The 25,971-nt window shown below is 36.3% G+C and overlaps 1 protein-coding gene across 1 annotated transcript; it reads right to left on the bottom strand.

The window, feature by feature from the left end:
• Positions 1-2,880: 2,880 nt before the first annotated feature.
• LOC121967296 (transcriptional adapter ADA2-like) lies at positions 2,881-24,712 on the bottom strand. Its single transcript, XM_042517427.1, has 6 exons — positions 24,382-24,712; positions 16,070-16,125; positions 12,966-13,144; positions 3,366-3,431; positions 3,150-3,275; positions 2,881-3,042 (listed from the first exon to the last, which is right to left on the bottom strand). The coding sequence occupies exons 1-6, from the start codon at positions 24,432-24,434 to the stop codon at positions 2,962-2,964; spliced, it is 561 nt and encodes a 186-aa protein (XP_042373361.1). The 5' UTR covers positions 24,435-24,712; the 3' UTR covers positions 2,881-2,961.
• Positions 24,713-25,971: the final 1,259 nt, after the last annotated feature.

Below are 25,971 nucleotides of genomic sequence, written 5' to 3'. Positions count from 1 at the left end.
ATTAAAAATGGAAATACATCACTAATAGCGCAGACTTCCAGAGTACTGAAAAAGGCATGACTCGATTTAGGTAGTAATCAATCGCTTCACCAAGTCAGCTCATATGTTGCCAAACCATAAATATGATTCGGTTGACTGGCCAAATTGTAGTGTAGATATCATCAGACTCCATGTGATTCCTCAAAGCATCATCTCAGATCATTAACCTCGTTTCAGTTTGAGGTTTTGCACTTTCCACCCATGGAGTTTGCAAAAGGCTTTGGGTACCATGCTTAGATTTTGCACTGTCTTCCATTCACAAATAGATTGTTGGCCAGAGTTCATTTTTTGGCTCTAGAGATGACTTCCTATATGTATGTGCATAGGAAGGAACTGGTGGTTGAGACGAGCGTCTATACCTAATGTAATTCGCATAAACAATAGTTACAGTCATATATTCAGATGGAACTATTAGAGACACTTTAAGAGAATACCAATAGAAAACTGGTGCTTTAGGACAAAGCTAGTGAGTGGCAATTGTGGCGTGCACAATAGATTTAAAAAGATACAAAATTAGTGCAAAGGATTATACAACCACAATTCACTGCCCAGAACCAACAGAAGAGCTATCCGGAGTAACATGTCAAAGGGTTAAGAGTTCTCTGATAGAGACCATTGCTTCCTGCATTTGTCCGCTGTGAAGGGGCGATGTGAGGAGATTCAGTCTCAAGAGAAAGTTGGCTCCCAAATTTATTTTATCAAGTTAAATCCTTGAGCAAGTTGGTCCACTATTCAGTCTGAAGACAAAGTTGGTTCCCAAATTTATTTGGTCTTTAAATCCTTGGGTGAGTTGGTCCAGCAGCCTTCTTGCTTGCTTTACCTTCTTTAAAGGGGGTGCATAGCGTCTTCCACGTGCCCATGCTATGAAATTACATGTTAGTTTTGACTCATTTTATAAAGCTCCGCAATGCGACCTAATTTTGATGCAAGTTATGAGGAGCATGGAACCAGAAAGGAGAATGGCTTGTAGAAACAGAATCTGAAATTTGCAAATCGTGAAGGTCGAGTGGCAACACCCTTCATATCAGGAGGTCATTTGAGAGAGTGAGGATGACATACATATCAGATATCCTCATCTTAATGCTTCAATAACTAAAATACGTGTCAGATATCCTCATCTTTTTGCTTCAGTGACTAATTTTAGGGACCAAATTTTATTTGGCAGGTAGAATGTCATACCTGTTTGACTTAACCCAACCCAGATCCAAACCTATGAACACAAAATCTTCCCTTAACCTATTCCTTTTTCAACCACAAGAACAAAGGAAGAGGAACAAATCCATCCTCAACTTTTAAGTTCGCAAACCACTAGCGCCCTTCCACCTTTGCAGAGCCATCGCCGGTTCTTCCCTTGTCCACAACTTTTCTCCTCTAACATCTCCTCTTTATCCACCTTCGTAAGCCTTTTTCTCTTCTCCTTACAAATTGAACAATAAAGTCACTGCCTCTTCTAGCCATGTTGACATTCAGCAGCACTGTGTAATCTGAGCAGCTGGAGATAGTCATGTTCCTTCTAATTTATGTGAACAACAAGCAAACTCTCTCCCCTCGCACCTGAGCAACACCAACAATGAGCAAGTGGCCCAATTTTGAGCAGATCAATGGGTCAATGGCAATGCAGCACACCTCCCACATGAACCCCTTCTCTGATTGGGAACATGTGTCATTATAAGATAATGAGGATCTGCAACCATTAAGCCTATGGCTTTACGGAGAGATCACAGAGTGGCTTCCTTAGGGTGACACAGAATCTTACCCACCTATTTGCCACAGCATGAGGGGTTTGCATAGGCAGACACATATAGAAATTTTGCCAGGATAACCTAGAATATGATAGGCCATTTACATCTATCTTTCATACTTGATTATTTTGTTGTCTATTATTTTCAGTTTCCTAGGAGACTCTCCTACTAGTTTTTTTTTACTGAAAATCTAGTTTGTGTATCTAACTTCAGATTAACATGAGGCTAGTAGGGGCATCGAGTCAAGTTACAAGGTGCACTATTGCACTTTCTTGTCTAAGACATTACAGCTACCTAACTTGGAACATTTTGAGTTTTCTTGGGTTCTTCTTACTACCTTGGTCACTATGTATTTTGATTTTCCTTGTATATGCAAGTTTCTGCTAGTTTAGGACAATATATTTTGTTAAAGTATTACACATTTCCTTTAGTAATAAATCATTTTTGTATTATTGAAGGTTTACTTGCATATTATTGCTATCGTAAACCTGAGATGTTGTGGAAATGTTCTACAAATGTTAACATGTGCTTATGTGGAACAGCTCTTTGATTGGCATGATGGTCATTTGTACTGCTACTATAGCAATTGTTCATAGCCATGGTGGAAGTGTGACAACCACTACATACATAAACAACTACCAATGTTTGTGATTCCCTCTATAAAGTAGCAAGGTTAACTTTATATCATTTTTGTGTCTCGATGGAAAACACCAATGTGTAAACATGATCGAACACAGCCATATATGCAAAGTAGCAAGCAAACAAATAACAAGGCTACGCAGAAATGTAGTGTAGATAAGATTTAGTTCAGATGAATGGAATAATTTGATTACAAACATTAAATAGCTTCAGTATATTAAGTTAGCTTCCTATTTCTTTACCTCATCATACAGGTGTATAAGAAAAAAAATGCTAAATGCACTGAGAATTCTGTAGGTACTAGTTACAGCACAATTATAATTTTGCATAAATTACAGATGGATCTCCTGCAACTAGAAAACAAATTATCATAAATGAAAATCAGAGACGGGAAGAGGGAAATGTATGAATACTAAGAAGAAAGCAACATTTAAATGGACAAGTGACAACTCTGTAAAAAAAACTTATTAGAATTGTAACAAAATCGTTGTATGAACCCAATTACTAGTTTAAATAATTGATTTATTCAGAGAAACCAAAACTAACCTTTCTTTCCCTCGACTTGTACTTTAGCCATAGCAAGGAGTTCCTTTCGATTCTTACCATTAACGTGAGACATATCCTGTAGTGGATTCCAACAACCAAGAAATGATAGACTTGAGATTGTAAAATGAGGACTGCAAAAGATTAAATAATGAAGAGTAAGCTGGTTATGGAAAGATACAATACTGGAAGAGGATAGCAAGGCGAGTTCAAGTATGATGTGGTATAATGGTCAATGCATTGTGCCTTGCTCTTTGTACCAACATGTTCAGCAACCTCAGCCCAGTTCCCAAGCCCATACATCTCAATCCCCTAAAGGTAACCACAAAGTTACTACTCAAGGTTTACACAAGGGCGAGACTGAAGTACAAAATATTTCTGATAGGAAAGGATGGGGAATACCTCTAAAAGCAGTATTTCCTCGTCCGCATTCCAATCTGGACAAATAAGAGGGAAAGACAAGTTGTCCTGCAGAAAAATCAGTATTAGCCCAGGGATGTAACTAAAAAGTGAAAACTCCATTTTAGTAGAGAGACCATAAATAAAAGTAGAGCACTAAGGAAATTAGAAGATGCATTCCAATCTGGATTCTTCCCTAAGAAATTAAAATTCCTGATAAGGAGCAATTACTTAATAAAATCCAGAAATCTAAATGGTATTCCAAATTTGACATGAAATCTGATTTTTGACAAGTTAAGATGCATCCTGAGTCTATTTCCTCGACTGCATTCTCTTGTCCAGAAGGACATTTTGAATAGTTAGTTATGTCATTTGGACTTAAAATAGCACCTCAAATTTCCCAAAGAAAAATGGATGACATTTTCCGACCTGTTACTTCCTTTACTTGTGTTTATATTGATGATATTCTCATTTTTTCCAGACAAAAGAAGAACACTTTGCTCACTTACATATGATGTTTAACCTATTGGAAAAACATGGGTTAATTGTTTCAAAGAAAAAGATGAAACTTGTCGTACCATACATTGAATTCCTAGGAAGTCTTATTGGTCAAGGCAAAATAACATTGCAACCACACATCACTAGTAAACTCTTAGGATTTCCAGACAAATTGGAGGATATTAAAACTTTGAGATCATTGTTAGGACTTCTAAATTATGCATGCCCATATATAAAGAATATTGGCAAAATTAGCGGTCCTCTATATAATAAAACATCTCTAACAGGACAAAGATACTTCAATCAGCAAGACATAGACTTGGTAAGACAAATCAAACTTATGGTACAACATCCTCAGTTAACACTTCCCTTAGATTTAGACTATCTAGTCATAAAAATTGATGGTTGTCAATCGGGATGGGGCGAAGCCCTATTCAGTAAAAGATCTAAATATGACCCAAAAAGCTGTGAAAACCTTTGCCACTATGCTTCAGGCAAATATAAAGAAAAAGGAAGATTAACCTCCTTAGACTTTGAACTACTAGCGGTCGTCTACTGTTTAGAAGCTTTTATGCTATTTATCTACAGTAAATCTGAAATTACAATTAGAACAGATTGTGAGGCCATAGTAAAATATAGCCAACATACAAAGAAAGCAAGAAAAGGCCTTGGTTCTAAACGTTGGATAAAATTCACTGATGTCATCCTCAATAAGGGCTTACATATTCATTGGGAACATATTAAAGGAACGAACAGTTCTTTAGCTGATACTTTGTCTAGATTACTTATTTAACTTCTTTCCTCTTTCAAAATGGACCAAATAAAGAAGGTGCATACTTATGGTTATTCCAAGACTATAAAATTTGGTATTCATGAATTATCGCTATACACAAGAAAGGAAGATACATTCCAATTCGCATTACGATTGCAATTAGATGCTATACAACAATGTTTGATTGATAATATATGGAATATTCCTACTTCACCAGGCATAGGCCAGCAATAAAATAGCAGTGATTAATGCAGAAATCGTTGGGAAAGAAATTTTCTTGTTATGCTATTCTCGCAGGAAAGAAAATATATACAATTCCTAAAATTAAGTGGTGGAAGTTAAAGGATGGGAAGCAACATATATTTAAGGAGAAGATAGAAATACAAGCATTAGGTGAAATATATGATGACTCTAATACAAAATGGGATAAGATGGTATCAAAGTTAAAAATAGTAGCTAAGAGTGTCCTCGGTGAGTCAAAGGGGCATGCACCGCTAAGTAAAAAATCTTGGTGGTGGAATGAGAAAGTACAAGAGAAAGTGAAGGAAAAACGAAATATCAAAAATTGGATACAAAAGAAGGGGAAAGAGATATTTATAGAATAGCTAAAGTGAGAGAAAGAAAAACAAGAAATCTTAGTCAAATAAAATGTATTAAAGATGAATGTAATAGGGTATTAGTAAGCGATAGAGAAATAAAAGAGCGGTGACTGAAATCAATTTTGATTCATGCTTGGAAGGTCAATAATAAAAGTTATACATCTTTTTAGACAACTAATTGAAAAATATCGAGAGCAAAAATAAGATCTGCACATGATATTCATTGACTTAGAAAAAACTTATGATAGAGTCCTAAGAAAAATTATATAAAGAATTCTAAAAAAGAAAGGTGTTAGTGTAACATATATAACTAATTAAGGTTATGTATAAGGATATAACGACTAGAGTAAAAACTTTAGGCGGAGTAACATAAACATTTCCAATAAAATAGGGTTACATCGAAGATCATCTCTAAGTTCCTATCTTTTTATACTAATTATGGATGAATTCAGCACATATTTAATACACGGTACCATGGTGAATGTTGTTTGTAGATGATATTATTTGATAGATAAAACACGTGAAGAAGTAAATGCTAAACTAAAATCTTGGTCAGAAACACTAGAAGAGAAAGAGATGTCTTACACTAGAAAAAACTTTAATTATAAAATTTAAATTTAGGAATATTAGACGTAATGAAACAATTGTTAAGATAGGAGATGACGAGTTGCCTGGAACTGAGAAATTTACCAGGTATAGCCATCAATAAAATAGTAGTGATTAATGCTCTCTCAAATTATTTCCTAACCACAGTGCAAAAACCGTTGGGAAAGAAATTTTCTTGTTATGTCATTCTTGCAGGAACTTATGCAGGTCTTTATGCCCACTGGGATGAAGTTAAACCTCTTCTCTCAGACGAAGACAAAGTACCTTACAAGGGTTTTTACTCTTTAGATGAAGCCTATGATTTACTTAGAGAAAAATTGGGGCCAAACTTTACAATTAGCCCTTCACTTCAGAATTACAGTCAAATACAAGCAGATAAAACTTACTTAATGGTAGCAACCACTTCTGAAATACCTACCCGAAGAGATACGGATGTACTATCTGTACCTACAAGGCCAATGACTTATCAATCTATGAAAATACTTCAGACTAACACTGGCCAACACAATAGTCTAGTTGTTGGTTGCTATTCGGAATATCGTACCGGTTCCCCTGTACAAAAATTTTGTACAAGTCCTGAACATTTCCTAACAACCTATTGTGTTATTTAGAAATTAAATTTGGAATCGCAAACAGAATTTAACATTATTGATTCTAAATTCAATTTATCTATTCTTAGAGGTATGGACTTGGATTGCAAACGATGCTTAACATTATTGATTCAAATCCACCTATGTTACAAATTTGATTAAATATTTATTTCAAAGATCGGCTTCCAGGTTAAACATGGCGAGGCACTAGGCTTCTTGGTTATGGGAGCATCCACCACTTCCTAGACAAAGTCTTTCACGAAATTCAATATTTAATCTCCTTATAGTAACCCTAGATTTAACCAATAAGAACAATCGAATCACAAGATCGAAAAACAAAAGAAACACAAATTCGAATCATAAATTCGAAACCTAGAATCGTTAGCCTCTTGTGTTTGGTATTTCAAGATCTAAACAAAAAAATGAACTAGTTATGATGATGAAATTAATAACTAGTTATACCTTTTGTAGCTTATAGACCTTACGATCTTTTGTCGTATTCCTCTTCTTATCTCGAACGTCGTGTGGGCGACGATCTACCGAGACGAGAATCCACCCAAGCCTCCTTCTTCTTACGAGTTTCGGCCACCACCACAAGCTCTAAAGGATGCTAAGAAACAATGTCTCCTATCTCTCCTTCCTCTAACAAGATCCGGCCACCTTGAACTCCTTGAGATGAGATGCCACCGGCCACCAAGGAAGAAGAATATGAGGAAGAAGAGGGATGAGGGTCGGCCACCACCAAGGAAGAGAAGAGAAGAATAATAGAAGTATTGTTATAAGGTGAGGCACCTCTACCCTCTCTTTTATATTCCTTGATTTTGGCCAGAATAAGGAAAGTTTTAATAAAACTTCCTTATTTTCCTTGCCGATGAAAGGAAAATTTAATTAAAATCTTCTTTATTCTTTTAATGACCACCTCGAATCCTCCCAACAAGGAAAGTTTTAAATACAAAATTAAAACTTCCAATTTGATTCTGGAAATTTTAAAATAAAAATTTCTCTTTAAAACCTTCAGCGTTGGTTATAAAAGGAAACTTTTATAAATTAAAATCTCTATTAAAACATGTGGATGATTACAAAAAGAAAGTTTTCTCCAATTAAAATCTTCTTTTAACTTCTGAATAGAAAAAGATATGAACCTTTTCTCTTAATCTTTTGTAAAACTATAAAGGAAAATTTTAATTTTAAAACTCTCTTTTAAATGTAGCTTTCACGTAAGGAATTTTTATAAATAAAATCCTTTTATTTTTATTGTGGTCGGCCACCTTAGCTTAGGTTCCAAGCTAGGGTCGGCCACCACTTGATCCATCTAAGGCTTATCTTGGCCGGCCCTTGCTTGGGCTCCAAGCTTGGCTTGGCCGGCCACCTATGGATGGGTAAGAAGATGGGTTTAGGTGGGTATAAAACTTTGTAAATAAGAGGTTACGATAGGGACCGAGAGGAGGAATTGGTTTGGTCTCCAGGAGTGAACAGGCTTCCCGTGTTAGCCTCGAACACCCAACTCGAGGTCATCAATAATATCTCATTCCACTAAAGAGTTATTATTGCACTACCGCACCAATCTCATATTACTATATGGTTCCTTCTTATCATAATTGTGTTAGTTTGTTTAGATCTTGAATGTCACTAATTAAATGAGTTTCTGACAACTCACTTAATTAATATCTAGCTCGGTAGTACCCAACCTTATCGTCGTGTCGACTAAGTCCGCCTGCGGGGGGTTACATGACAATCCTTATGAGCTCCTCGAGGGGACATCATCAACCTAGATTACTAGGACACAGTTTTATTCTATAATCAACAACACACCATATAAATAATATTATTTCCCAACTTATCGGGTCTATTGATTTATCGAACTAAATCGCACCCTTTGATAAATTAAAGAAATAAATATTAAGTATATGCGCTTATTATTATATCATAATTAAGAGTACACACTTCCATAATAACCGCCGTATTGTTCTTTTATATAATCAGTATACAAACAAACTACCTCAAATGGTCCTGCTCAATACACTCAGAATGTACTAGTGTAATTTTATAGTCAAGATAAACTAATACCAAATTACACTACGACTATTCCAATGGTTTGTTCCTATCCATCTTAGTCGTGAGCTACTATTTATAATTTATAAGGAACTGATAACATGATCTTACGTGTGTGACACCACACATCATGTTATCTTCAATATAAATTAAGTGAACAACTACACTTAGCATATAAATGTAGACATTTGACCAGTGTGATTCTTTATTTCAAAATAAATGTTTACAAAAAACTAAGTTTTTAGTATACACACTAGTATCTATCAAGGCATTACCAACAGACTTACGTACCTACATCACTACTTTGGGAGAAGCCTCTAGTTACAAATTGTTCTTAGAACTTGAAGAAGTACTTAATTGGTTTCATCAAAACCCTACTCCTGGCATTTCAATAACTTATGTTGAAGAATATACTTATAAACTTCCTTGCACTAAAAGTTTTCCTCAGTGTTCTGAGAATACAAACTTGGGTTGCAGATGTCAACTCTTATACTCTTTCAGAAAAGCAAATATACATTGTGAAAATTTTCAACATAAAAATTACAGAGGCAATTTATTACTCCTCTTACTTTAATGAACTACGGTTTACTACAACAACTTTGGATACAAGACTTAGACTCTGTTCCAACCCTACCTCCAGTACTTGGGCAAAAGCTAAGAAAAAGAAACACTTGTTCTATGTACTTTTGAGTTTTGATAATTCTCCGCCAAAATGGACAACTACTTATATTGAATCAGCCATCTAATTAAATTAGATATGAAAAAACTTAATATTGAACTTCTACCATTTGAAGACTATCCTTCCAATCCAAACAAAGATTGAACATCATCAAAACCACTTGAAGAACAACTGAAACATTGCAGAGCTTCGCTACAAGGAAGTTCCTAGTTATGGGATCAAGGTCCTCTAGACTATACTTTAGCCAAAGAAACACTAACCGAAAAAATATATTAGCCAAAAACTTTTGGAACGGTATTCTTTCCGTTCTCTCACTCCACTGAACATTTAAACCTCTGTCAGTTCTACCAAAATAAAAATCTGGCATGGTTAGAAAAACAACGAAGACAGACTTCAACAGCCTCCACATCTACTCTACTACCATCCATGGGTTCTATTGAAGAAGCCAACCTCATCAACATGATGGAATTCTAATGACACAGAAGCAATGACGTCATCAAACAAAAGACGTAAGCACTGACGACTAAAGCCACTAATGACGTCATCCCTGACCTCTACCAGCACTGACTAGCATAGTTATCTGCCACGACTACCTTCCAGTCCCTTCTTCTTCGCTCTATAAATACCTCCTCGCCAGCATCCACAAGGAAAAAAAAACCTCTCAATTCTCTTAGCTCTCAGCCTTCCTCTTTCCTTCTCGCTTTCTCTGAACATCCTCTTGTACTATAATTGTAAGTTTCTGTACTCTATCAGTTTAGTCTTGTATAAATCTTCTCAGTTGTTTGTATTTCTTCTTTATGGCTGAATAATATCTTTGTGTTTCTAAATCATAGGCTGGTGTTCTTGTTTTCTTCAGTTCAATAGTCCTCAGTCCTTATTGTCACATACTCTTTAGTATCCGCGTAACTAGCTAAAAGAGACAGAGAGAAATCTTTCGGTTCTGTAAAACCTGTGCTGGCTTAAGTAAGGCAATCAGCAGAAAAGCTATTGTAAGACCTGAAGAAGTCGGGTTAAGAATCGTTTGGATTTTCAAACAACTCTAGAGGCTCTTTACTAGGTGAGGCTCACTGGTACGAACGGAAGAAAGACAAAACACTAACCTATAGGTTTAGAACACACCACCTCCGAAAAACACAAACACCTCTCACAACCAACCCTCTAGAAAACTTGGTATCAGAGTCAGGTCGATTTCTAACCCTATACTAGGTTATGAGCACAACTTCAAAACACTTAAGAGTATCTAGATCTAGCTTTACAACCAAGAAACATAATAACACTTAATCAATAAAAACACACTTGTTATATCAGAAGCAAACGACTTAAACACATTTTACATTCAGATCAAGCACATTTAAACTCTATCACTGATCTCCTTCTTAGTCAAGGACTTTCTCTAGAAGGTCATGGTCAGTCCATAACTAATAAATTAGAAACTCTCAAAACTACTTTGTTCCAACAACAACAACTTTTATCGGAACTCCTAAGAAATCTTGATTATTTAAAAACTTCTCTCAATCTCTAAACAAGAAAACCTTCTTCTCAAAAGCCTGTAGAACCAAAAACATCCTCACAACAACTTTTACTACAATCAAAAGATTTATCAATTGATAAGAAAATGTATTCTTTGGGTTTAAGAAAATGTATTCCTTTGGTTGTCAGTGCTTCAATCATATCTGTAACAGATACTTTAAAGTGATTGTGCATGTGATTCATTGTTTTTCCTAAGAATATGATATCTAATTGGAGATTATCTCCTTAGAATTGGTCATAGCCTTTTGCCTGTATATGTTTTATAAAGTCTATTATAGTCATATTAAAATTGGGGCATAAGTAATTCCTAAGTTTGCATTCATATCGACTTCTATTAGTCCAATGATTGCTTTTTCAGTATCAGAAAAACGGATGTCATGTAAGACTAATAAAACTTTTCCTCCTAATTTTACCTTTGTTAAGCCACATAGACCAAAAACAATAAGTCCTAGATGGATGTAATTATGTTTTCTTAGGTATAAAGTTTTTGCTGCCTCTTCTGTCATTAGACCAAGTTTCACTTCTCCCCCATCAAGGAGGTGAAGAGCTTCCTGTCTATGATGTCTATAGACCGATGTTGAAAAATTTTAGAATACCTTGACTATAAAGTTTCCTAGAATTTAAAGTATTTAGTTGTTCATTTGATAAAATAGTAAGATCTTTATCAACGTCTATTATTTCTTCAAGTCGAAGAGGTACTAAAGAAGAAGTGTTATTTCTCCTGGTTATAGAATCTATCCAGGAGGAGGAAGTATTAGCTTCTATTGCTCTAACAGCTCTAGAAGGTCCAGAGAAGAGTTCAATTTTTGTCAGACTCATTAGGTTTATATGTTACGAATTTAGAAGTGACAAGTAGAAGTTTAGGAATAGTTTTACCAAGAGATTACTGACTTAAATCTTTGTTTAGTCTAGCGAAAGCTTCTTTAAATTCACTAGAACGCCAAGTTGCTAAAGCGAACGTTTCTATATGTAATAATGTAGTTTCAATTAAATCCGTAGTGTAAAGAAGTGAGAAGAGCAATAATGGTATTATTTTGTTGAACTTGTATTTGATCACCTTTTCCGGGTAGTTCTAATTTACAGTAGCCGTCTTCTTTTGTTGTAGAGAATTGTTTAGTGTATTCTACAGCATCTTCATAGTGGGAGTTTTCGTAATTCAACTAGTTCATTTATACTTAAGTTCATCTAATGTTATCTAATTTATTGTATAATTGAATAAAATCTTTTGACTTTGTTCTGAGGATGTTTCTGGTTCTACAGGCTTTTGAGAAGAAGGTTTTCTTGCTAAGAGATTGAGAGAAGTTTTTAAATAATCAAGGTTTCTTAAGAGTTTCAATAAAAGTTGTTATTGGAACAAAGTAGTTTTGAGAGTTTCTAATTTATGAGTTATGGACTGACCATGGCCTTCTAGAGAAAGTCCTTGACTAAGAAGGAGATCAGTGATAGAGTTTAAATGTGCTTGATCTGAATGTAAAATGTGTTCAGGTCATTTGCTTTTGATATAACAAGTGTGTTTCCATTGATCAAGTGTTATTATGTTTCTTAGTTGTAAAGCTAAATCTAGATACTCTTAAGTGTTTAGAAGTTGTGCTCATAACCCAGTATAGGGTTAGAAATCGACCGGGCTCGGATGAATGAAATTTTGTGGTAAACAATAGAAATATAAGGTCAAAGAGAGTGGAGTCTCAAAAATCAATGATGACAATAAAGAAAAAAATTCACATTAAGTATGGAAGCCGAGGTGAATTAGACACGTAACAATGATTAAGGAAAGCAAATCTTCTAACATTGACATATAGAATTACACTTAGTGAGAAACTGATAAGGATTGAGAAATCATGTTACATAAATATTGCCTTACATTTACTGACAATGATTTTTATGTGAAATGCATTTGACAAAGAAATTTTCTATTGCTCATTTTATTATGAAATAAGCAAGTATGTGTATTGTCAATATAAGATATGAACCTTTACATTCTTGAATTAACAACTTACTCTACTTATATCATTATATCATTAAATGGAACATTATATAATTTTACATATTTTTGGATATCACATTATTCTAAGAAAAAATCAGAATTCTTTTTTAACATACTTTTTATATTCTTACAATTCACCATTTAAAAATTCACCAAAACAATTCACAACCCCAATCTGAAAACCTTAAAGATAATATCTAGAGGAACAAGTTGAAGAATGAGAACACAATAACAGTTTGAGCAGTAAAAAATCATGAATTAGTTAATGTAAAGATAGAAGCAATTGTGCTAACCATAACTCGATATGGATGGTTGCTTTTATGTTGAGTAACTTCAGCACCAACAGAGAAGCACTCCACACATAGATCAAAATCAGGACATTTTGTGCATTTGATACGGATCTTCCCTGAAATGTCTTTGTTGCAATAGTTGCAGTGAAACAAAACTTTTTTCCCTTCGCTTGATCCTAGTCCTGCATCAGAAATCAGTTAGAAAGTTATCACAGAATTATTTTAAAGGAAGTTTCAGATTTCAACAATCATAATGGAACGAGTATCAAAATGTACACTAATAGGTTCCAAAAAATGAAATAGGTAGAGTTATTGTTTACAATTGGTAACAAACTAAGATACCACTGAGCATACTAAATCTAGTGCAATAGCATAAGAAAGAAAACTATCATTTAGAGATACAAAAAAAAAACAGCCACATGAAAATTATAAAAAGCAGCTTAAGAGTAGTTTAGCAATTGACTTATTTGATTACAGTGACATGCTCTTAAGAACTTACTCTATGCTTAGTAATCATCCTACAGCCTTCTAAACAAGAAATGTTGGTTTTACAGAAAAAAAAAATGAGCATGGAGCATCTTTAAACATTACGTTTGTAGCAACCAAGGTGTACTCCCACCAAAGGTTGCTTATCTAAACCATCACTATGCATCTGAATAAGTTCCAATTGCACAACTGGTGTCTGGACAGGTTCTCAAAACCATGGATTCATAATTATTATAATGCTAGCTAGGCAATCATTATGAAGAATTTTAATTCAAATTGACATCCACTAGGCTCTCTTATGTTTTGACAGTCACAGACCCCTTTATTTAATCCTTCCTTAGAATGACTGATATACTCAAATGATCAAGTAGCAAGATCTGTGTACCAAATACCATGGTGAAGCCTTTCTCCATTTTTCAATATTTCAATTTGATCTGCATTTGATCAAGAACAAGTTTTGTCTTGCTTGGGTGTATCATCAACTGTAACCTTTTATTCTAGGAATCTGCTGATATCCATTAAATCATGGGACACTCCAGGAATTACTATTGGATGGAAAGAAAGGCGGTATTTGTGCATGTCCATGCCCTTTTTTTTAATTGGGGTTGCGATCAAAACATTAGGATTGGAATTGTAAATGATGGGGCTCAACTGTAAATGTCGTGACTTAGTGAGGCTACTAGTGTCTTGAAACCATAGATCTCATAGTCTACCCTGTCATTGTCATTCTTCTAGTGTAGCATTTTCATCCTTAATTTGTTGGGATATGAATCACTGTGGTTCACCTATTTGTCTATTTGTTGATAATGCTATTCAACTACATGTTAGTAGTCCATCATTGGGTTTTTCCTCTTATATGCAAAGGCAACGTCAAATGAATTAACATTTGCCTCCTCAAAATAGTCTCACCACTGCAAATGTGTAATTTTGCCTCCTCATAATGTGCTCACAACTGTAGATGTTTATAATCACCATGTATAACCTTCTCCAGTCAAAGGGCTCCTCCATCTTGCTTGAGAAAGGGTGGAATGGTACAAGAACCTCCATTGAACTTAGATGCATGGTTTAAAATTTTGTGCAATGAAATGGGCGAAATTTGTCATTCTACACACCGCCCAACATAGGCACTACGTGCCGCCGCGGGGTCACGGAGGTCACTGCGGGATTGCAACGACCTCAACAGGATCACGGCAACCTTAGTAGGTCGCAGTGGGGAAGCCAAAGTTGCAGCGGGGACGCTTGGGTGTGGGGCCTTTGGGCGTCCCCATAGGGTCATGAAGGCCCATAGAGGTCACTACGATCAAGCGACCTCTACGGGTCGCGACGGGGACACTCACAGGCAGTGGATGCGATGATGCAGAAAGGAAACTTTATGTTAATAATTAAACCTTAAATTAATAATTTCAATCAACTCTTAGCTATAAGAGCATCCACATTGATATTAATATGTGGGTGTTATAACACATAAAAAAAATGATACAAACCAATGTGGATGAGTCTTGTAACACTCATACATTAACAACATTCAATTCTTTGAACACTATTAATGAACGGATATTATATAAAAAAAAAATTTAAAATGGATATAAAAAATAAAGATAATAAATGGACAATAGGACCCATAAATAATCATTATTAATGTTAAAATGAATGTAAGTATGTGTTAATATAATGGATACGTCATATGCTATTTGAAAAGGTGGTATATATTAATATTCAAATCAATACGGATGCCCTAATAGGATAATCAAAACAGACTTATTCAAAGTCTAATAAAATTATCCCATTAAGTTAATATATATTTTATATATACATTTTAATTTCATAAATATATAATAAAATTTTTATTTTTTATTTATTTATTTACCATATGGAGGTATTGCGATCCCATATTTTTTCCCTTTTTAAAAAAAGATATTTTTCCTTTTTTGTATTTTTTATTTTTCAATATTTAAATTAAATTTTTTATTTTTAATTAATATATTTTGTATTTAAAAATACTGAAACCGTATCATTTCAATCATAAAACAAAATTCTAATACGGCTCAAAATTTTAAACCATGCTTATATATAGTATAGCAATAGAACTGATATTTTCAACCATGGTCTTATAGAACAATATTGGCCACAGTGGTAGACTCCTTGACCCATGAAGCATCCTTGAAGCTTCAACATAAAAGTAAAGCTATTCGGTAAAATGAAGGCTTATCCAAAAACATATTGTTCAATAATCCATTTTCAGTTTTTCACAATCATTCTTGCAAAATTACTCAATGTGTTTGTAAAAAAAAAAGTCTCTAACCCCATATGAGCATTGACGTGAGCTGTAACTGTTATAAGGCTACTAGTGATACAGTCTTAACATAAAATCAAATCAGTATAAGATCCATTAATTGGCCCCGGTATAGTTGGGACTAACATGCCTTCTTGTTGTAATTTGATAGATAACATTGTATCCTTAGCACATTTCTATCATGAAACAGACTTCATAACCCTTTCCAAGGAATAAATGGTTCTCATCATAAGTAGAACGGCTGACCAAATAGGAAAAAAATGGTTACAAAAAAGTTTGGTTATTCTTAGCTCTGGAAACAAAAGAGAACATAAGCAAAAAAAGAAACCTGTTGTTATAGTTTCCAAAGCCTCTCCACTTGAAGCAACTCTCCTTCTCTTCGATCTGAAGAAAAGAGATGTTGGAAAATGATCAATAAAAAAAAAATAATCAAAGCAAAAATAACAACACAGTTTATCTACACATTCCATATAAAGCATTTAGCATGGCTAAGCCACCAATGCAAGCTTGATCATTTAATACACTGCCAAGTACTGATTACTAATCGATATCATATTCAAGAAACCAAGAAAAGTAACTGAAATAAATATATCATCTAAATATTTGGATAGTGTAAAAAGGACATAAAATAAAAAACAAATTGGCCTTAAAGATCTGACTAGCTGAATACCTCGCAAGGATGAGTAATAACTAGTTAATGAATTTGGAAATACTCAGAGATTACATATGCTGAGGTTTATATAATAATTATATCTGCGGCAATAAGTGCTAATTATTGGGTAGTCATAGGTCATAGTGGCCCAAATCTGGCCCTATCAAAAAATATACAATTAGAAATTTTGACCTGAATATGAGACTCAACCCAAAGTGATCAGATTTCAAGCTGCAAAAAAGAAACTTTGAACATGATAAATTTTCAGGTTGATTTGGGAAAAGAATTTTGGTATCTGTGAAATTTAGTTGAGTGAGATAAAATTTGGTACAAAGCAATGTAAATGTTTGAGTCGACAGTTGTCATGTTTGTGTCAAAATTTTCAAATATTTATATTAATATAACCATTGTAATTAAGATTTTATAAAATTTATTAACCATTATTTTTAAAATTTTAGTTATCTTCCTATTCTTAGTATTAGCAAAGAATAATTTAAGATGAATCAACTTGAAAGGTACTTTAAGAATTATCTATTCATATATCATAATCCTTATTTTTAATATTTTTGCTTTAAATTTAATATCATATCACTTTTTCTATTTATCATTTATATTTTAGTATTGTAAAATAAATTGTTCATTACATCAAGCTTCAAGTTAGTAAATATTCATAAAAAAAAGTTATCTCTTGGCTAATAATAATAACTTCACTTATTCAAAAAGAGCATCAATTTTTGCAAATTGAAGTTACGTTTTCAGGTTTGGCAAGAATATTTTTGTTGACTGAAGTTGTTACAGACTATTATTCTTGTATTTTGTTTCAATCTTGCTATGCCATTTCCAGCTGTATTGCACTATTAAAGCTTTTAAATCTGATTAGGGAAGGTATTACATTTATTGATTTGATGGTTATGCAAGTGTCAATAGTTAATGAAATGGATTGCAATCGACCAAACATATGCAAATCAACTATATAGCTAGCCTTCACAGGAGCCATGTAACCGATTTAATTGAGATATGAAGGATCCTTTACCTTCAAGCTTTATGTTTTCACCTGTTCTGTTTTCTTAGACTTCCCTTGACACCTTATTTTCCAATGTTGGAAGAGATGATGGGAAAAAAAAGTACCTTTTCGTTTAATAATAGTATTATAGTTTCCACATCTCCACTGTTGAGCATTAGCTGACTTACAAACAAAAAGACAAGCTTCCTTGAATTACAATAATGGTGTGCCTAGATAATTCTTTATGTGGTTATGCCCCAAATCAATTCTTTGTGTTCACTGCATCCTTTATTACAAAATAATAAACCATGTTTTCCAGTAATTCACCAATTCATCGTGTCTTTCACAACATTATGCTACTTCTCTGTCAAGCATGGGAAAAGACAATGATGTGGAGATATTGGATGGCAGAGTAGTAATTAGGAGGTGGAGGAAGGGTAGTTTGGTCATTTGAGAGGAGCCTCTTTGTTAGGGTACTGTAGGACACGAATAGAGGGGGGTTTTTTGTTAGACCCCATGGGTGTTTTGATGTGATCAACCAAGTTGGTTAGGTCCTACTTTGTGTTTGATCCTGTGTCTGAGTGTGCAGGAGCTTCGGAGCGCAGAAAGTCGAACGAAAGACACAGCTAGCGAGAAGGACGGCACGGGAAGGGAGCCGACGGGCTTGGTGCGTCCGAAGGACGAGAGAGCTGCTGAAGAGTACACCGGTGGGCGAGAAGAACGTGTGCGGCGTTCGAGGGACGTTAAGCCGGGGAGGAAGGCTGCTCGAGGAGAAGACCGGGAATTGGGTTCAGGTGAGCCCTATTCCGGTTGGCCGGAATCACCCAAAAGAACGGAGCTTCGGAAGCAAACGAAAAAGAGCACTGGAGTCACTGCGCTGATGGAGGCGCCTTCATTAGGCATTGAAGGCGCCTTCACCTTGAAGGCGCCTTCAATGCAAGTTGAAGGCGCCTCGGACCTGGCCAAACTGGCCGTTTAGCTTTCGGATAAAGTTTTATCCACACACTCGTTGGAGGCGCCTTAGACCTCTATTGGAGGCGTTTTAGACCTTCGAGATAGATTTTCTAGAGCCTATATAAAGGCCCCTGGAGCTAGGAATTAAACATCAACTCAATATTCAACTCTGTAATCAATTCCTGCAGCTTGTGAGCTTTCTCAATGTAAAAAGGCTTCTCCGCCTACATTAAAGGAGACTTTCTTAGTACGCGCTTTTCATCGCCCTGGATTAACAACTTTCTTGGTTGTAACCAGGTTAACTCCCGAGTCTGGTTTATTTCTGTTTCCTTTTTATTTTATTCTTATTATAGTTGCTTTTATTTTGAGTTGAAAATTCCGAGGAGGGTATACTTTTGTTTTCAGGCAATCCACCCCCCTCTTGCCGGTCTCCGCTGCACCAACAATTGGTATCAAAACCAAACCGTCTCAGAAAGACTAACCGCCGACTGAAGCACAACGATCAAGACGATGGCCGGAGCGAATATTCATCCCCCGAAGTTCGATGAAGACTTCGCGACATGGAAACGCCAGATGGAGGTATTTTTTAAAATCGACTTCGATATTTTACTAACTATGAAATATGGTTTTGAAGTTCCGAAAGACAAAGAAGAGCCTCAGTGGAGCAAAAAGGAGCAAGCCGAGTTTGTCGCCAACGGAAAGACAGAGTTCCACCTGCTTAGCGTGCTGCCACCACAAGAGGTAAGTCGAATCGGAAGCTACGACTCCGCGAAAGACCTCTGGAAAAATTCCTGGAACTTCATGAAGGTACATCCGAAGCAAAGCTTGCAAGACGCGATATTCTCCGGACTCAACGTACGAACATCCGGATGAACCAAGGCGAGAAGGTAGCGCAACTCCAAGCAAGGATTAAGGAGCTAATCACTCAATTAAGCAACCTTGGAGAAGAAGTAACGAACCGGGACTCAATCCGGTACGCGCTCAACGCCTTCCCCAGAACTCCAGAGTGGGCCTCCTTAGTAGATGCGTACTACATCTCTAAGGACTTCGAGGTAAGTACTTTAGAAAATTTGTTTTCTACTTTTGAACTTCACGAATCTCGAATTGCAGAGCCCAATGAAGTGAAGAAAGCAAGTCAGAACATTGCCTTAAAGGCAAGAACAAACGATTCTGACTCTGAAGCCTCGATCGACCAATCGAAAGCGGCACTACTGGTAAAGCGTTTCAATAAGTTTTTTAATTCTAATAAATTTAGATCGCAGACAAAGAGGCATGAGCGAAAGAGAAGAACGGTTCGTTGCTACAACTGCAACGAAGAAGGGCACATCAAAGATGACTACCCAAAATTGAAGAAAAAGGAAAGAGTAAAGGAAAAGCGTCAATCTTCCTCCAAACAGAAGAACCTGAAGACCACTTGGTCAGATTCGTCTTCTTCCGAATCAGATGTCGAAGTTTTCTCGGGGTTAGCGTTAATGGCTAACCATCAGCTGGAAGAAGAGTCAAGCTCAGAGATGAGCCTAGATGAAGGGGGAGAAACATCAGAGGAAGAAAGCTACGATGAAGGGGGAGCATCACCAAGTCAGATAAGTCAGGTGCGCAATCTAACCCCTACTCAATCGTTTCAGTTTATCAAGTCTTTTTCTAAAGATTTATTTAAATTAGAAAAAGAGAATGCTGACTTAAATAGAATCTTAGATAAATTGAAATCAGAAAACGATAATTTAAAACTAGAAATTGAAAAATTGAAATCTGATGCATGTTTAAAAACAAATGTTTTTCAAAAATCAAAACTTAAAATTTATGGAAAATTAAACTGGTTTGTTAAACATCATCAAGGTCAACTTAGAAAAATTCCCAAGAACTGTGTACCCCCTAAGTATTTGACTAATCCAGTAGGAAGGAACCTCTATTGGGTTCCAAAATCTGTCTTAAATTAAATTTTTTCTTTTTGGGGCTTTCAGTGAGAAAATTAAACGTTAAAATTAGATCAAACGATTCTGACTCCGAAGCCTCGATCGACCAATCGGAAGCGGCACTACTGGTAAAGCATTTCAATAAGTTTTTTAATTCTAATAAATTTAGATCGCAGACAAAGAGGCATGAGTTGCTACAACTGCAACGAAGAAGAGCACATCAAAGATGACTTCCCAAAATTGAAGAAAAAGGAAAGAGTAAAGGAAAAGCGTCAATCTTCCTCCAAACAGAAGAACCTGAAGGTCACTTGGTCAGATTCGTCTTCTTCCGAATCAGATGTCGAAGCTTTCTCGGGGTTAGCGCTAATGGCTAACCATCAGCTGGAAGAAGAGTCAAGTTCAAAGATGAGCCTAAATGAAGGGGGAGAAACATCAGAGGAAGAAAGCTATGATGAAGGGGGAGCATCACCAAGTCAGGTAAGTCAGATGCGCAATCTAACCCCTACTCAATCGTTTCAGTTTATCAAGTCTTTTTCTAAAGATTTATTTAAATTAGAAAAAGAGAATGCTGACTTAAATAGAATCTTAGATACATTGAAATCATAAAACGATAATTTAAAATTAGAAATTGAAAATTTGAAATATGATGCATGTTTAAAAACAAATGTTTTTCAAAAATCAAAACTTAAAATTTATGGAAAATTAAACTGGTTTGTTAAACATCATCAAGGTCAACTTAGAAAAATTCCCAAGAACTGTGTACCCTCTAAGTATTTGACTAATCCAGTAGGAAGGAACCTCTATTGGGTTTCAAAATCTGCCTTAAATTAAATTTTTTTTTTGGGCTTTCAGCGAGAAAATTAAACGTTAAAATTTCTTTATAAAAGTTTTGTCTAAGGAAGTGGTTGTTGCTCCAATAACCAAGAAGGCCTAGTGCCTCGCCACGACCTAGAAGCTGAAATATTGAAATACAATGTTTAATCAACTTTATGAAAAAACATTAAACTATAATTAAATAATGCTTTGAAAGTTTTTTCAAATATTGTCTTTGAAAATCTTCAAAATTTTTACTTAGATTTTTTTTAAGTCATTTTACTTAGAAATTTTTTCAAAATTCTAAAAATTCAGTTTACTTAACAAAAAATTCTGGAAAACTCTAAAAATTCATTTTTACTTAGAAGTTTTTGGAAAAATTCATCTTGCTCAGAAAATTTTTCTAACTTAACATTTTGCTAAATATTTTTTAAATAAATATCATATTCTCTTATTATTACCCCGTTTTTGTTGTGATCGAAGGGGGATAGAAAACGTACAAGTTTAGGGAGAGAGAATTTTTTTAAAAAATATTTTTTGAAAAATTGAGTTTAAACTCTAAATTAATTAGTTGTAATTTTATTTATTGCAAATTTATACTTAACATGTTAGTTTAGTAATTTTCTTTAAAATTATTGTTTGTCTATTTTTACCCTAACTTGAACTTGGGTTGATGCACATCAAAAAGGGGGAGATTGTTAGACGCCGTGGGTGTTTTGATGTGATTAACCAAGTTGGTTAGGTCCTGCTTTGTGTTTGATCCCTGTGTCTGAGTGTGCAGGAGCTTAGGAGCGCAGGAAGTCGGGCGGAAAACACAGCTAGCGAGAAGGACGGTACGGGAAGGGAGTCGACGGGCTCGGTGCGTCTGAAGGACGAGAGAGCTACGAAAAAGTACACCGGTGGGCGAGAAGAACGTGCACGGCGTTCAAGGGACGTTAAGCCGGGGAGGAAGGCTGCTCGAGGAGAAGGCCGGGAATTGGGTTCGGGTGAGCCCTATTCCGGTTGGTCGGAATCACCCAAAAGAACGGAGCTTCGGAAACAAACGAAAAAGAGCAGCTGGAGTCACTGCACTGATGGAGGCACCTTCATTAGGCAATGCCAGTTGAAGGCGCCTCGGACCTGGCCAAACTGGCCATTTAGCATTCGGATAAAGTTTTACCCACACACTCGTTGGAGGCGCCTTAAACCTCTATTGGAGGCACCTTAGACCTTCGAGATAGATTTTCCAGAGGCTATATAAAGGCCCCTGGAGCTAGGAATTAGACATCAACTCAGTATTCAACTCTGTAATCAATTCCTAGCAGCTTGTGAGCTTTCTTAGTGTGTAAAAAGGCTTCTTCGCCTACAGTAAAGGAGACTTTCTTAGTACGCGCTTTTCATCGCCCTGGATTAACAACCTTCTTGGTTGTAACCAGGTTAACTTCCGAGTCTCTGATTTATTTCTGTTTCCTTTTTGTTTTATTCTTATTATAGTTGCTTTTATTTTGAGTTGAAAATTCCGAGGAGGGTATACTTTTGTTTTCAGGCAATTCACCCCCCTCTTGCCGGCCTCCGCTGCACCAACATTTTTTTTCCTGAGGCAGACACAAGCAGTGAGGAGGACTTCTTCCGCCGCCACGGCACACAAATGGGAGGACGCCGGAGCCGCCTTCGCCGCCCTCTCCTTCATCGCTGGCGAACCACCCCTTCTCTCCTCTCACATTCTCCTCTCGTCGATCCATAACGTCAGTCGCCACCCGCTGGAGGGAGCTCATGCACACCGCTGACGCCCTCACGCGAGGGCCCCTCCGCCGGCCACTACGCCCCTTTCCTCCTCTGTATGCCAGCCGCCGACGCTGCGAGCAGCAGTGGTCAAACCTCGTCGTTGCCTCAGGCCAAGGACCGGCTGCTGCCATGAACCCCTTGCGGTGCTCCGCCAGGCTTCGCCCCTTCCAGCTGTCGCCTCCAGCGGCAGCCAAGTGCAACCCCTACACAGCCTCCCCCTGACCGCCAGCACCACTCCTAGCAAGCCACCTCGCCGCCTTTGTCGGCCACTTGACCACGCTTCTTGTCGCTAGCCCCTGCCCCTTTCTCTCTTTTTCCTCGAATGCACCACGCCGCTACTGTAGCTAGCTACCACGCCAGTTCTTCCATCTGCCGTCGGCCATCGCTAGTATAGGATTGTCGTAGTAGTCGGCTCAGTATTTACTTTGACCGCGCTCGCCGATCTGACCATATCGCGCTCCCGTCGTGTGTTGGCCTTTGAGTCATCGCTATGTTCTGGCCTTCGAGCCGAATCTATGTTTAAACATCCGCACTGATCTGGGTGGTATGTCATGTTTTGATCTTCGTGCAGCTATTACTATCCGACCTGTGTGTCGTTATTATATTTCGGCCTACGTGCCACTATCACTTCCTGGCCTGTGTGTTACTATCACATCCCGGCCTGCGTGCCGATGTCATAACCCGGCATTCGTGCCGAAGTCGCATTCGGTTTCATGCCACCGTGTCCGACTTCGCGCTGTCAGATCCAGCTCTTCATCCGACTCGGCGTCATCTGCTCTTTCGGGCCACGACAACTCGAGCAGCGTCCCATCCAAGGGCGCCCCCCCGGCCAAGGTACGTTTTTCGTACTCGTCCCTCATTTATTTCATTATTATATTATTAGCCTGTTATTTATATATTCGTTGGATCTGCCTCGAGCATCTGGATACCAGAGGCCGGGGCGACCCGGTCGCTGACTGCAGGTAGCGCTGACCAAAGGACTTCTGAAGACTTGGTCAACACGGAAGTCATCTCAGCACACCCCCCCCCTCCGGGGCATCGCGACTTCGTCAACATTCCATCCACCTCACCCGGCGGTCCATCTGACTCAGACTCCGGATAGGATCAGACAAAATTCAGAGTTGAGCATAAATCTATTTTTCATATAATATTGACTTTCCAAACTTATGTTTTTCAGTTAAAAAGACAACTCCTATTTGTTTTCCGTTTTTTCCTGTTCAGAGGCAATATGCTCCACTTAAATATCTAGTCTCAGTTAACCATTCCGCCAGTGTTAAACTCGTGAATAATTGCATAGCATGAGCTCAAGTATCTTGGGAACATTTTGAACTATGCTCGAGTATAATTCTACCCCTCACTCAAAAAAAAACATAAAATAAATGAAACCATATTTCGGCGATAGATTCCTCAACATTACAATAAAAAACACACACATAAATACAAAATATTGACCACAGGATCAAAGGCAGGAGAACTCCATAAACCGAGCGTGATTTGCTTATAGAAAACTTTCCTTAAGTAAAGGGAAATCACAAATCTACCTCTGATTCGTCTCGTCATCTCCAGAATTATGCACGGCGCGGGAGCGACCCATCAAGGAGGAAGCGGTAAACTACAACAACCCTAATGGTCCACGGCAAGGGATTTCGTGTCCCGAAGGGCGGAGAAGGACCGGGAGGCAAGAAAGAGATCGAGAGGATCTACTCTTCTTCCATTAAGGAGGTGGAAGGGAACCAAATCGGGACGGAGATTTCACAGAGGAGGAGGCGGCGGCGGCGGTCGGCGAAGGAGCCGGAACGACCGACCGATCTTTTTGTCTCGGCAGGGACCTGTGACCCGCAGGGGAATCCAATGGACGCATGGCCGCAATGTTCAGGCAACGAACGGTTCAGATCATCCAACATTTTCTGAAAATAGTTTACTTTCACTTGAGCTCCCTCTATTTCTTAATTGTTTAATATTTGACCTTAATTTTTCTATTTTGTTAAAAAATTATTAAATTGAATCCAATCCAAGATTTGCACCGATAGGATCAATCAGAAGCGGACACTCGGTTCGTGGTCGCCATGGCGCAAACGTATGTAGGTTTCCACATCCTTGCAAAAGGACATATCTTATTTAAGAAAAAAAATAATTAAAATAAATTTAAAAAATAAAAACGTCTTTGTATTTTTTTATTTTATTTTATTTTATTAGTTGACTGAATATCTGGTTTATGTGATTTGATAACATGTTGGATTCCATAAAAATTTATCATCGAGTATCAAAAGAATTGATAAATCGAGAAGTATTTTACTATTTTACAAAATTAAGAAATACATGTGAAATTAAGAATGGATTTTGCCTGCTCGGAGGCATCTTTTGTTATCCATACCCATTATATTTATTTTTTGTGACTAAATTAATGCAAAATGTCCAAAAACGTCTCTTTCATCACAACTCACAAGAGCATTGGAGAGTGCCCAAACAATGCATTGCCCACCAGACTGTGGACGTGCACCTACTTCCTCAAATTTTTATACATGCTAAAATACATTGTTTTCCTCTTAAAATTTACTGAATTAAATACATGTAGCAAGACTTTAGGGCATGTCTAATGGTTAAATTTTTTTTATAGTTCTCAATATATCACGGTAATACTATATTATAAGTATAAAAACTTCTTAGGATATCTTCAATGATTAAACTTTTCAATAAATTTTTTTATAATTTTCAATATGTTACACCAATACCACATCAAGTATAAAAATTTACTATTCTCTCCACAATTAAAAACCTCCATATAATTTTTTTTATCCTATGTTATAAATCATATATCTTTATTTATTATTTTTTCATTTAATATCTCTATATAATTTTCATTCGATATTTTAATTAATTATAATATTTAATTTAATTTATTTATAATTAATTAATGCTTTTTAATTTAATTAAATTTATAATTTTTATTTGATATTTAATTTACTTATAAATTTAATTTAATTATAGTTTTTTAAAAATTATCTCAAATATATTTATTTTCAAATGGAAAAAAAATATCATTTTAATTATTACTAACTATTTTTGAAATAAAATATTATAATTAAATGTTTTATCAAATTATTATTTTTTAAATTATTTGAAAAAAGTCA

The sequence above is a fragment of the Zingiber officinale genome, chromosome 3B (genome assembly GCF_018446385.1).
Source record: "Zingiber officinale cultivar Zhangliang chromosome 3B, Zo_v1.1, whole genome shotgun sequence".
Lineage (NCBI taxonomy): Eukaryota > Viridiplantae > Streptophyta > Magnoliopsida > Zingiberales > Zingiberaceae > Zingiber > Zingiber officinale.
The sequence above is the reverse complement of the archived record's forward strand: the minus strand, read 5'-3'. Positions and strand labels throughout refer to the sequence as shown.